At 30.4% G+C, this 13176-nt stretch overlaps 4 protein-coding genes across 15 annotated transcripts in view; 2 read left to right on the top strand and 2 right to left on the bottom strand.

The window, feature by feature from the left end:
- LOC124953689 overlaps positions 1-2449 on the top strand; it is an 8181-nt gene extending 5732 nt beyond the window's left edge. For 2 of the 4 annotated variants that reach the window (XM_047505448.1, XM_047505447.1), the window contains exons 8-12: positions 54-124; positions 214-407; positions 471-598; positions 691-891; positions 1127-2449. In XM_047505448.1, the coding sequence (XP_047361404.1) occupies positions 54-124; positions 214-407; positions 471-598; positions 691-891; positions 1127-1291 (759 nt within the window). In that variant the 3' untranslated portion in view covers positions 1292-2449. Of the gene's footprint in view, positions 1-53; positions 125-213; positions 408-470; positions 599-690; positions 892-1005 lie in introns of all 4 variants that reach the window. The other 2 variants (XR_007102299.1, XM_047505449.1) reach the window with 2 other exon arrangements.
- Positions 1-6077, bottom strand: part of LOC124953691 (protein SERAC1) — a 12824-nt gene extending 6747 nt beyond the window's left edge. The window contains exons 1-16 of one of the 6 annotated variants that reach the window (XM_047505456.1): positions 5601-5832; positions 5246-5422; positions 5017-5144; positions 4650-4910; positions 4381-4508; positions 4153-4263; positions 3955-4090; positions 3721-3864; positions 3377-3634; positions 3091-3286; positions 2783-2947; positions 2577-2704; positions 2334-2486; positions 2106-2252; positions 1953-2019; positions 1659-1857 (exon numbers count right to left, since the gene is read on the bottom strand). In XM_047505456.1, the coding sequence (XP_047361412.1) occupies positions 1737-1857; positions 1953-2019; positions 2106-2252; positions 2334-2486; positions 2577-2704; positions 2783-2947; positions 3091-3286; positions 3377-3634; positions 3721-3864; positions 3955-4090; positions 4153-4263; positions 4381-4508; positions 4650-4910; positions 5017-5144; positions 5246-5316 (2214 nt within the window). In that variant the 5' untranslated portion in view covers positions 5317-5422; positions 5601-5832 and the 3' untranslated portion in view covers positions 1659-1736. Of the gene's footprint in view, positions 1-1479; positions 1858-1952; positions 2020-2105; positions 2253-2333; positions 2487-2576; positions 2705-2782; positions 2948-3090; positions 3635-3720; positions 3865-3954; positions 4091-4152; positions 4264-4380; positions 4509-4649; positions 4911-5016; positions 5145-5245; positions 5442-5600 lie in introns of those variants that run through there. The other 5 variants (XM_047505455.1, XM_047505454.1, XM_047505450.1 and 2 more) reach the window with 5 other exon arrangements.
- LOC124953695 (DENN domain-containing protein 10-like) lies at positions 5076-7380 on the top strand. 4 transcript variants are annotated; one of them, XM_047505463.1, is made up of 6 exons: positions 5076-5298; positions 5759-5825; positions 5943-6139; positions 6213-6641; positions 6712-6829; positions 6897-7380. In XM_047505463.1, the coding sequence occupies exons 2-6, from the start codon at positions 5786-5788 to the stop codon at positions 7166-7168; spliced, it is 1056 nt and encodes a 351-aa protein (XP_047361419.1). In that variant the 5' UTR covers positions 5076-5298; positions 5759-5785; the 3' UTR covers positions 7169-7380. The 4 variants fall into 4 exon arrangements, with proteins under 4 accessions (XP_047361419.1, XP_047361418.1, XP_047361420.1 ...); XM_047505462.1 differs by lacking the exon at positions 5076-5298 and adding an exon at positions 5341-5424; XM_047505465.1 differs by lacking the exon at positions 5076-5298 and adding an exon at positions 5456-5616.
- Positions 7368-13176, bottom strand: LOC124953693 (probable serine/threonine-protein kinase clkA). Its single transcript, XM_047505460.1, has 6 exons — positions 13092-13176; positions 12354-12958; positions 10769-12256; positions 10197-10383; positions 8608-10131; positions 7368-8506 (listed from the first exon to the last, which is right to left on the bottom strand). Exons 3-6 carry the CDS (start codon positions 10803-10805, stop codon positions 8218-8220), a joined length of 2037 nt encoding a protein of 678 aa, XP_047361416.1. The 5' UTR covers positions 10806-12256; positions 12354-12958; positions 13092-13176; the 3' UTR covers positions 7368-8217.

Below are 13176 nucleotides of genomic sequence, written 5' to 3'. Positions count from 1 at the left end.
TTTTTTTTTTTTTTTTTTTTTCATAACTTTGATCGTAATTATATTTTTTTTAGATGAATTTCGTCTTTTCAAAGTCTACAGTTTTAATGAATTGGTATAAAAAGATAAGAATCGATTCGTTCAGGTACGCAATCATAAATATTGATGCGATATTGAAATCCTAAAAAAATGCTTATTTATTGAAATTAATTTTTCCCTTGTCTAATTTTTCAGCCAAGGTAGTATTTTAGTAGACTTTTTCATTGAACTCGTGAACTTACCGCAAAGAATCAACACGCAAGAATTGAAAGTAATATTTCACGATTCTTTGAGAACGTATAATTCAAGTCGTTGGAATGAAACTAAGGGGAAAGGAGATATGAAGTTAGGTGTATTCACGATAGATCCTAAATCTACAGATTTTGTAGGTAAGTGAAATATCGGGTGTATAATTATTATACATGTGTTACGTTACATTATTTTTTGTTTAGTGATACCTAAGGTTCCTTTCTCTAATATAATTGAAAACGAAGATAGATTAATACCTCAGTGGGCAGTTGTTATGATAGTCATTGGTATTGGAGGATTATTATTCATTATAGTATTCGGTGTTTCCGTGGTAAGTTAATTAGATTAATTAATTAATTAATAATTAATAGTAATAATTATCTTAAAGTTCAATATAATGAGAATATTTTTTGAAATTTTTAGTTGGTCAATCGTCAAAATGGTTCAAAGTTGAAACCCTCTGTGTCTACTATTTATGAAGATGGAATTGGAAAAAATATATTGGGAAATTCACATGCAACGTCGTTAAATAGATCTAATGATTATCCGAAGCAAATACATACAATATGGACTGATCCAGATGTCTCGTGGAACGATAAATCATTTGAATCGACGTCTAATAAGGTATGTCAATGAAATAATTTTTATGGAAATTATGTTACACGTAAACATATACGTAATGACTATTGCCTATCATTAGGGGCATACCCAAATTTAATTTAAATAATTATCCATTAGATGGCGTTCAACAGTATGACAGTCAATAATCGATATGAATAGTCGATAACAGAACAATCTGCGTGTTCTCCGTAAAGATAATTGTTTAAATAATTTTATCATTTGTTTATACTTTTTATAGGTATTAGTAGACAGATCATTTCAAGAAGGTAAAAAATATAACCTCCACGATAGTTGGCGATCTGAATGGAATGGATATTATTCTAATCCATCACACGGAAGTAATGATTACGGCGGCTATCATCATCATCATCATCAACATCCAGATTATGATACGAATTTTTAAAATTGATAACAATAAACTGTTATCTCTGTAATTTATAAGTTAATTTATTCGTGTAGGTATTTACTTCAGACAATCATTACCTTAAGTAGGTGTAACCAATATGATGCAGTACTCATTAATATGAAAAAGGATTACAAATTTATATAGGAAGGATACAAAATTATTATTAATATTTATAAAAAATTAAAAATATTTTTTTTCTTTTAATACGTACTGCAATTATCGTCGAATAATAAACTTTAAATATAAAAAATTTGATTTTTCTACTCTAGTCAAAATAATAAATTATTTTAATTTGTAATTATAAAAATAATTAGAAAGGAGGAACATATATCTTATTTTCTATTGAATGGACGATACTACTTACGAAAGACATAATCCTGAATAAGTACGAAATAATAAAGCATCAGAAGAGAGCAACGAGAGTAAAGATAAGGAACATCATTTATTTTGGCAATAATCTATCTGGCCATGTTAGATTCATGAATATTGAACTCTTTGTTTCTTTTTGAATTTCTATTTGACGTCGAAGTAAGCATAAGAGCTTTTGATATAAAAACGATCGCCTAAATAACATAAAGAATTATAAAGAATTATAAAGACTTTCATCTTTCATAAAACAAACAAAAAAATATTATTGAAAAATCTGTAAGAAAATTACCTATTAGCAGGCTTACAGATTGTTAAATGATCCTGCGGAATTTCAAAAAATTCACCTACACCAGGATCTGTGAATGAATAATCTTATGAATAATCTTGTTATAGAAGAAATAAAAAAGAAACATTTTCTTAATAATAATATAAAAAACTTCACCTGCTGAATTAGGAGTGACGAATTGAAATGGAAATTTTAAAGCAGTTACCAGAGTAGATTTTGTTTCACTGAAACTTACAATATTTATAGGATAATCGTTTAACATTTCAATAAAATCTTTGTGCAATCCAAGAAGATGCGGTGATTCTGTAGAATAGAAATATAGCGTATAAAAATTAGTTATGCTTTCTTATAAATATTTATATTGTTTTTAAAATAATAATTTACCTTGTCGTAATTCCTGCACCTCTATTGATGGCCATAAAAGCATTTGTGTTGCTTGCGTTAATGCAGCTATGTGCGAACCACGATGTGGAGTACTATAAAATACTATACCACGTGTATTTTTGCATATGTTATGCTTATCCCCACTTTTCCATTCTATACAAAGTTAATGGTATATTGTACTGATATATATATAAAAAAAAAAGCAAAGTATTTACTTATCATTGATCTTCTTTAATTATTCACCTTCGACGAGCATTTTTTTAACTAATAAACCACCCATCGAATGACAAACCCATATTATTGGTCGTTTTCCAACATCTGCTATCAATAATTTATTAATATATTCATTACTTCTTTCACTGATCGTACTCCTACAAGAATTAATAAACTAATAAACGTTTAAATGTACATGATATTTATATAGATATCAAATAATGTTTATTATTTACTTCAAGCTCTCTATTGGACACAAAGGAGTCCACATTGATAAATTTGTCTCATAATTAACACCGAGAATTCGAAGGTATGGTACATCTCGAGGTAACCAATCCATTGGCCAACATTGTGTTCTATAAATTTTATCATGCTCTAAATCATTCATGCAAGCATCATCTCTAAAAAAAAAAAAAAAAACATTGATTTTTAAAAAAGAATTTACAGTATTTTATTATCAATAATAATTTGAAATAATTTGCAATTGTTAAGAAATATTCAAATGAAAATTATTGTATAATGACCAATATTTATAATACATTACCCTTTACAAGTAAATGGACCAGTTAATTGATAATTAATATTTACAGGACAATCATCAAGTATCACCTCGTAATCTCTGCCTAATTTTTTCCATGCACGTATTTGCAAATCATAAGCCAAATCTTTGAAAAATTCTTTGGGATAATCACTGATCAAAGTAGACATATAACTATTTTCATGTTTCATATTAATAGGATCTATATTTATTACATAAAAAATCACACGTATTATACAAAATTGATGTAGGACATTTTGTTCTAAATTAATTATCCATACCAGTGACAAACCTTCGTATTTATGTGTATCATTATTTATATCTCTCTGTCTCCACGTTACAAATACTCCACCAAGTAAACCATGCAAAAAGATAACATCTAGTTTTGATGTTGTATCACTTCTATGCAATGGATGAAGAAGATATACATGCCTATGATATTTGATATGTTTATTTTTATCTATATCTAAATTTGCTAAAGCACATCCTGCAGGTACTGATAATCTTATATCTTTATTCTTAGACCATGTGACTAATATACTCAACCAACCTAAAAAGAAAATGATGATATTAAGTGATTCTCAGTGATAAAAAAAAGAAAAAACAAATATTTTATTTATTTTAGTAATGTCTAACCTGATTGAAAAAAATCATCTAAATACTCAGTGTGAAGTGATATATTAGAAAGTATATTGGCAAGTATTATACACATGTCAATATTATCACTGAAAATTTTGTAAATTAACATAAGTATCTGAAGACCATTGGCATTAACAATATCTGAAAAAAAAGCAAGAAAATCATAAGAATATAGTAAATAAAAAATGTATATTGTTTAATGACAACAATCAATTGCTTAATCTTTTATACCTTTACTATACTGTTCAAGAGAGGAATGATGATAAATTGTTTGGACACAGTTTTGAAGTAATTCTTCATTCCATATAATTGTTGGAGGAATTGCCAAACCCATACTTGGTAAATCATGTTCAAACATTAAACCATCCTATGACATATACTTTATCATAGATATATTATTCTTATTTTGTATTTGAAATTTTTACTTACTCTAAATAAATCTCCAAATTTTTTCTGAAGAAACTGTGTGAGACATGGATGTAATTTATTACATAATGAATTCAAATGTAACAGCATGTTATGGACTTTCTCAATTACATCCTGTAAGAATAATTTATATTAAGTATTATTTTAAATGTTTATGAAATCTACATATACAAGAGTTATTAGTCTTTTCAGCATTATATGTAAAGCTAATATTATGTACAATTTACATACATGCAAATTATATTCCATATGAAAATAAGGTGGTTTTAAGAAAAAGCGTTGATCAACATTTGGTGTACGTGCAAGAGCAATAGCTGTCCTAGCATCTAACATCTGTGCCATATTTTGATAATGCCAATCTAAAAATTGTTTTTATGTTATAAAAATTTTTTCAAACAAAATATGACAGCTATTTGCTGATACTACATAGATAATAATCTAGAATCTTAACATATATATATATATTTATATATACATTACTTATTTTTATTTTTATTTACCTTCTAAATAATTTAAAGAACATAAAGCTGTCGCAGCTCTTATTCTTTCATGTTCATCACCAAAACGAGCTACATTAAAAAATGCATATGCTAATTTTCGATTTAACATTTTCCATCTCTCTGTTATAATATCAACCATTATAGGTACAATATTAGTTACATTATAACTGAATCTAACTAAAATATTGGTTACATCATGATTATCTGCAGATTGTCTTTCTGATGTATATTGATTTTCTTTTTCATGAAATGTAAAGATATCTAAAATAAAATTATTATAATAAATTATTATATTAAATATTATAATATAATAAAAGACAGCAATTTATGATAAGTATGATATAAAAATATTATGTTGAATTTTTACCTTTGTATTGAGGTTTATCAATATATATGTATGATTTGCGTGTTTGTTCTAAATTAAGAATATCTGTTGTTACAGTGGATCGAAGAATCTGTGATGTCTGTCGCAATTGATATAAAAACCAGCAACCACTATATAAAATATGATGAAAAATATAAAAAAAAAAAAAAAAAATATAATAAAATAACATTTATTTTTTTATCTTAACCTGTATAAAGTAAAATAAACATACCCTATGAATACCATACAAGTACCACTTGATATCAAATAATACAAGCATTTTTTGTAAGTTCTTAAACGCATTTTGTCAAAATTATTATCAAATACAATATTACAATATTATCAGAAGGTATAGTGCGATTTAATCGACTTCAGTTTTATCGTGCGTCATGGATTTTCGTCGTCATAACTGTGTGATAAAACAGATAAATATTTAATATTTTAAACATATATATAAAAAGAAATATCGAGATATTATTGCGATTAAAATTAAAAGTCTAATATTAGCCACTTTTTACAATATTATGCTTCTTTCAAATTATTATATCAAAATATACAAACTATTATAGAGTATTTGCAAAACTAACCTTAACAATAATATTTGTAAATATAACACTTTATAATTTGATAATATCAATCGAATGACTATCTGAATTCCATTATCTACGATATGTCATTTACTTACACTAAACATATGAGATTATAAATATATATACACGCAACAATAAAATGTTATTTTTTTTAGAAATAATGTACGACTAATTTTCTCGATATGGCACCGCTCACAGATTTATTGTCCTGTAGTATAATCGGTAAGTTTAGAATTTCTATATATAAGATAATATATATATATATTAATTATAAAAAACAAATATAAATATTTAATACGTATTTATTCTAAGAAAATAATTTGAAATGATTATTTTTAGAAAAAGATCACAACGGGGATATACTTTGGACATGGTCATATCCTACAGTTTCAGAATCACAAAAAATCATTGTCAAAAGAAAATGTAATTTAGGACTTGAGCATAATTCTCCGCAAACTTTTATTTGTGCGAGACATGGTCAAACTTGGTTTTATTTACACTGTAGTGAAGTATTTGATTCTGACAGATTGCCCAAGGTAATACATACATATATATATATGTGTATTAAAAGTATATGATAAAATAACCAATAGATAACTTTGTTATTAGGTCAAACAATTTGCATTAGTTTTATTTGCAAAAGATTTTAATCCACAAAAGTATGAAGTACTGTCACGTGTCTTTAGTAAAATGTATTGCAAGACAGGAAAACCAACAGAGATTTTACAATTATATCTTTCCGTCTTTACAAAGGGATCATGTTCGACCCAAGAAAATGGAACATTTGTGTCTGATGACTTTAGCAGTCGTACAATAATTAATACAAATGTTAGAGAATTAATAAAAACATTTGAATTAGAATCGATTTTAATATATACTGCTCTCTTGTTAAAAAAAAGAATAGTAATATATCATCATAGCTTAGAACAATTACTTAAATGGATGAAAACTTTTCCTGCTTTAATGAAACATCGCAAAGTCGAGGAAAATTTATATCCATGGGTCGAATTGGTAAATGATGAGCTACTTGATTTGAAGGTATATATGTGTTACAAAGAAGATTACTATCTTTTTATCATTTAAACATTAAAAATACATGATTTTGTAGAAACAATCATACTATGTAGCAGGATGTAGAAACAGTGCAATTTCTTCAAGGACAGACCTATATGATTTATTAGTTAATATACCTGCTAGAGAAATCACTGTTGCTCCACATGCGAAAGGTAGAGAAAAAAGTTCTCTCAGTTTCTTTTTTCTGTAGAACTTATAACTATAATCTTTGTTTCACAGAGAGTTTCACTATGACAAAAACGCATAAGGAAATAGCATTGTTTATGGTACAACTATGCGAAAATCAAAGCAATACAGAATTACAAATAATATCCGAGATTAATGAAAAAACAAAAGATTTATTAAATCAATTAACATCTTTGGCTACCACTGAAACGTCGGATGGAAAAAAAATGGTGTCGATTCAGGCATTCAAAGAAAAAGATTTACCACAAGCCGTCGAAAGTTTTTTAATTAATTTAGCCATAGCTGAAAATTTATTTATATTGTAATATATTTTTTGAATTTGAGTTATGCGAAACCATTACGCAATTTTCCAAATAAAATGAAAATCTTTATGTAGGTATTAAACCAAATAAATTGTTACAACTTACATATAATATATAAAGTATATATTTCATTTAGAATGAATAAACAATTCGACATTGTTATAGTTTTTTCGAATAAATCTAAATAAATTAACAAAGACTATTGACATAAATAATGTTGCTTTGTTTCGTTCACACCGAAAATGTCACATTTCAATTGCGCGCTCAAATAAATGTTTTCATAGCGCGCGAAAATTTGAAATTTGTTTGAAGCAAATGGCGTTATACGCATGTGCTATATGTATAATTTTTTTTTTATAAAATAACAAATAATTAACAATTCGAACAGATGATAGAAGAAGGACGTGATATGGTCAACCGTGCTAGGCGAATTTTATAATAAAAAAAGATTAATAATATATTTTTTAATCAAAAACTTATTACACAAGCATTTTTAGTATACAAGATCTATACGTATACTTCGGCTGTTATGAATGAACTTATTTTTTTCTATGAATTCAAAGTATTTTATGCGTATTTCTTTGAATAAACATTCATATATTTACAAAAATATATAAAATATATTAATTCCTAAAACATTTCAAAACAAATACAGAAACGTTTACTATCATGCAAATATCCGAGTGCAATAATAGTGAAAAATTTATATAACTTTTTTTTTTAATTAAAAACAACTTTTAAATACTGTCGCCTGCTTACTAATATTTCATAATACTGACAAAGATGATAAACAATAGTATACGAATATCAGCAATAATAATTAATTAATAATAGTAAATAAGAGATTCATATTATCGAATCGAAACTGTTAAATATGGTTTACGATTTCCAATCAGTTTTCGATATTACCTTCTTTTCAATTATTTCTTTTTTAATAAGGAAGTATGATCAAAAACTGATTATTTAAATCCTTCAATTAAAAACGCTCCCTAACGACCAACTTCGAAAGACTTTCGAAGACTTTCGAAGTAGACTACTACGAGAAAATTTGATCAATTTCTCGATAGTTTCGATGATTCCTTATTCCCAGTGACTTGTTCAAGCTCAATACCATCATATTCAGGAGCTCCAGCATTATCATAGTATGCGTAATCATAATCATTTTTTTTTCCTGATTTTGATCGAGCAGTTGAACTGCTAACGAATCTGGTAGTAGATGTGAAAGGTCTAGCCGATCCACTGACATATGTGCTACTTCGAGGAGTTGTATTTATTGACGATGGCTTTTGAGCGTTACTGCTGAAGCTGTTTGGATTATACGTGGTCGCACTAGCTTGTCTCCTGTTTGAATAGAAAAGAGAAAGTACGGATAATGTAATTGAATGATGACATCGTTAAGAATATTCTAATTGTATAATAAACATAGACACGTGTGGACCTACCTAGGAACAGGTGTCGTAGATCTGGGTGTCTCAGCCAAATGATTTATACTCGCAGGACTGAAACCTATACCTACTGAAGCTCTTCCGAAATCGTAATTATCTGTACTAGTCTCAATATAATATTTGCCACTGTTCGAGCTTTCATAATTGTTGTACTGCGTTCCCTTTTTTGACGTTTTTGTACTGTCATAATATTGAGTAGAAGATTTGATCGACTGTTCGTTCTTTTCGTAATACTGATTGTTATCCGATGATTGTTGACTGTTATAGCGATCGTTGCTTCGAGAAACCGATTGTGCCGGACTGTTGTCCGTGTGAACATACTTTTTCGTTGGTGGACTATAGGTAGTTGGAGCGTAACTGCTTCCTGCATAATTTGTGAAATATTTCGAGGTGGTCTGACTTATTTCTGATGTAGTGGAACTATGCCCATTTCTATACTGTTCGCTGGCACTGCCATAATTATTGTCATAGACTGTAGCAGCAATAGTTGTTGATTGACGGTATCCTCCATTATTACCGTTAGCACGTTGGACGTTATAATTTTTCTGATAATTTGTATAATCACTCGTTTGATAATTCGTGCTAGGTAATGCAGTACTGGACTGTGTGAACTGTCCACCATTGTAAGGTTGATATCCGTTTCTGTTGCCATTACCATTGTAATTCGTTGTCCTTAATGTAGTGCTAGGTGTATAAGATCCTGAATTATCCTGATTGTAATTGTTGTTCGTGTTGTAAGTATTGTAAACCGTTGCCTTGGCGGTAGAACTTGATGGTTGGTAACTGCTGTAAGAATCTTGATAATTCGTGTTAGGTCGATAAGTCGAGGACGCAGTCACGGTATATTTTTGAATATTCTGATTCCTGTTGTAGCTCTCTTGAGGTCGAATTGTGGAAGATGAACCGGAAGTAGTCGATCGTTGATTGTAATTGTTATTGTTGTTGTTGTTGTTGTTGTTGTTGTTGTTATTGTTGTTGTTGTTGTTGTTGTTGTTGTTGAAAAAATTTCCATTATAATTATTCTGACTATTATAAGTCGATGATATTGCCGTGCTTGATACAGGATAATCGTTGGTGTTTCCGTTGTAGGGTTGTTTCCTACTCACCTTTCTGATACCTGTCTTCTTTTTCTCTGTAGTCACTGTTTCATCTTTGTAAGCTCTTTCGTTATCATAATTATCCTCTTTATTTGTCCTATGGTTATAAAAACCAACTTTGCTATTACTATGTAGAACTTCTCGATTATTGTTATTGTTGTTATAATTAGCAGAAGAAACTCTATTGAGTGCGTTTGCTGATGATCGCACTGGATCATTGCTTTCACTTCGTTGAAGATTATCTTGAGGTTCATCATCGCTACGTATTGTATCGTAATGCGGAGATTCTAATCCTGAACCAAGTCTATACAAATCAAAATTATCGCTGGCGTAATAAAGAGTTGCAGCTTCGCAATCTACGTCATACCAATCTGCACACGTTTGACTTTCTTGATCGAAAGCAGTATCATTTGGACATAAAAACCTGAAAACGATATGTAGTTTTATTTAAATGTTCTTAAAAGAAGATAGAGAGATAGAGGAACTCACTTATAATCTTGGATACTGCCAGATACAGAAACGCAAACGTGAAAAACTTGACAATCTGTTTCTGGATCAGCATAATAGCTACCAACTATTTTGTTACGACATGTAAACGCAGTTTCCGGCATGTATTGCTGAGAATATCTCGGTGGAGGTCGTTGAAGAGCCAATGTTGTACCCCATAATATAACCACTGAAATCCGATGTAAGATTGATGAGTGAACGTGTCAATTTTATAAAGATTACATTGTTAGATACATATGCTTAAAAAGATTTACGATACGATAGTCTCAACGGATGGAGATGTATCCTTCCACTAGCAGATTTAGAAAACACAAGTATCCAAGCAAGGACGATAAAGAACACGCACAATCCTGATATTAAATGGTTCGCTAATTTTCCGTCCTCGTTATCATCAATGGGAACGGAGTTGATATAGTACGTTATTTTTATGAAAGCTTTAATTATTTTTTACAGAACGATGAATCTCAGTATACCAATATGAACTATCGTAGTAAATCATAAAGCAAATATTTCAATAATAAAAATGATAAAATATCCTTTTTCTTCGAACGTACCCGGAAGAATAAGAAGGCATGGTCCTAAAGACTTCATGATCGTCTTCGTTGAATTCGTATAAAGTGAAGATTTTCGCAGTCGATGATCACCTTCGTGAACGAACTCTTAAAGACGACTGAGGTCTTGCCAAGGGAGTTCTGTGACGGAGATGTGCGCAACTTTCTGAGAGGATGGGATATCAGGACCCGAGGATTGTAGTAGGGGGCCGCCTCAGGTCTAAGAGAGAATGTACGCGTATGTACGTATATAGGGGAAAAGAAGAAGAAGAAGAAGAAGAAGAAGAAGAAGAAGAAGAAGAAGAAGAAGAAGAAGACGTAACATAGCGTTACGTCACACCACGAAGCTCATCCACTAGGAATAGTAAGAGCAGGGAGCTCATCTGCGCCATCAACAAGCTTATTTTAAATGCGCATTGGCATTCCCTATAGCAAAATAAACTTTTTCTCTTTCTTTCTATCAGTTGCCTTAAGCGGATGCTATCGATTTCATCGAAGAATAAATCGAGGCTTTCATCAGATACTGTCTGAACCAAGAGATGCAAATGAGTACGATTAAATCTCTTTAGCTTCTTAATGAAAATGCTACAGTACAATTATAATTGAAATATATAACTTGGAAGATGAACACTTGGACTCATTGAATACGAGATACGGATACAGAGTAATTCAGAAGTCTATTACTCATCGTAATAGAGACATGTCCTTGGCAATTAACATCGTATTAGGCCTCGAAAACTGAAAGACCTCGGGGAATAAGACTCATGTACTTTGATTTGTGGTTACGTTCAGTGTCTTGCGAAGATCGAGGTCGTCTCATGAGAATTGAAATTTTGCAATCCGATCTTCTACGCATCCTTCTAACATACCACCGTTAATCTCAACGTAAAGCATTTAAAGGAAAAAGAAATAGATACTTTGGTATTTGTGAAATCTTGCTCGACATGCCTTCTCTTCTCCAATTTACTAGAACTCAATGATACATTTGTCACCTATTCAATCTATTTTTATTTGTCATTCTCTTATCCATTAACCATTAGAAAGATATTGCATCATAGTTACACGCTACTCATAACGGTTAATTAACGAGTAAGAGTATTATATTTTTCAATGACCGTCGCACGCGAGACGTCCATTATGCTTGGGATGAGTTCAACTCGAGGAATCTTCTCAGCCTTGGAGGGCGAAAGTTGTCTCTGAAGCGGGTCCCCTATCGTAGATGGCACGATATTTGCACTTACAGGCGTGTACGTCTATTTACAGGCATCCACAGGCCTTCTGACTTACATGTACACGGGTATAGGCAACATAGAAGAAATGTGTGGGTGTAAGGACTTCGATGAAGATTCCTCCAGGCTTTCGTGTCGCGGTATTTACAAACTAGAATCGCCTTTATGGAGAAAGGAAGGTCTTTTCGATGTTCACGAATAGAAGTTGTTAGTCGTCAGACTAGTATTTTTCGTGATTTCCATCCACTGAGAATGTTTCATTCTGAGAAGAAATTATCTTTGTTAAAAATATATTTATATTTGGAAATTTGATCGAGTTGTGAAATGTTATGTTAAAATTATTGAGTCGTGACAATTACCAAAGAAACACTAATCGAATACTTTGGAGAAAGCTAGTAAGGTTAAAGGTTTTCAAAGTGTCTTTCCGCGATGAAATCTTTACCAATAGGGATAGTCAAGTATAAAATCAACGTCGACCTTCTTGTCTCTCTTTGAAGCCCACGTTCTTGTTCTTGTCCCAAGATATTGTTCTATTCATCAATAAAATATTGATTGAGAGAGAGTGAGAAAGAGATAGAAAAATTGGCTATTATTTCTTTCTTTTTTCTTTTTCTTTTTCTATTTCTTTTTTTTTTCTTTTCTTTTTCTTTCAGCATCGACGAACGGATGCTTGCTTGACTCTAGTGTCCCCAACAAAGTTTCTTGCTCAAGCGGATGTTAAAAAGGTGCTAAACGTATGCGAAATACATCGTACTTCCGACAATTAATTTCAATTCCAGATATATCTGTACATATCTCTCGGTGTTGGACCATCATTTAATACACGAGTAATATGTGATCATTCGCATTTCCTATATCTTTCTCTGTTTATTCCTTTGACGCATCATCCATTGATACGGTGAAAGTGCAAGATTTTTCTTGGCCTTCTCTGTGCCATGCGTACTACTGCAGTAAGATTTCTTTTCTTGAGGAGAAAAGGACAATTTTACGGAGATAAATACAAAGGCGTGGTTTAACGTATATACTTTGCATAATGTATTCGAGTGTATAAAACTAAAGAAATCTTTTACACAAGAACAATAAATTCGGATTCTTACAGATCCTGACCTACGTGACTGGTACATCACATATATGGCACTTTAATGATCTTAGTCGTTATAGTCACGTTGCTGGAGAAAGCAT

This window comes from Vespa velutina, chromosome 13, assembly GCF_912470025.1.
Source record: "Vespa velutina chromosome 13, iVesVel2.1, whole genome shotgun sequence".
NCBI classification, from domain to species: domain Eukaryota; kingdom Metazoa; phylum Arthropoda; class Insecta; order Hymenoptera; family Vespidae; genus Vespa; species Vespa velutina.
This window is presented reverse-complemented; position numbering and strand designations above follow the sequence as displayed.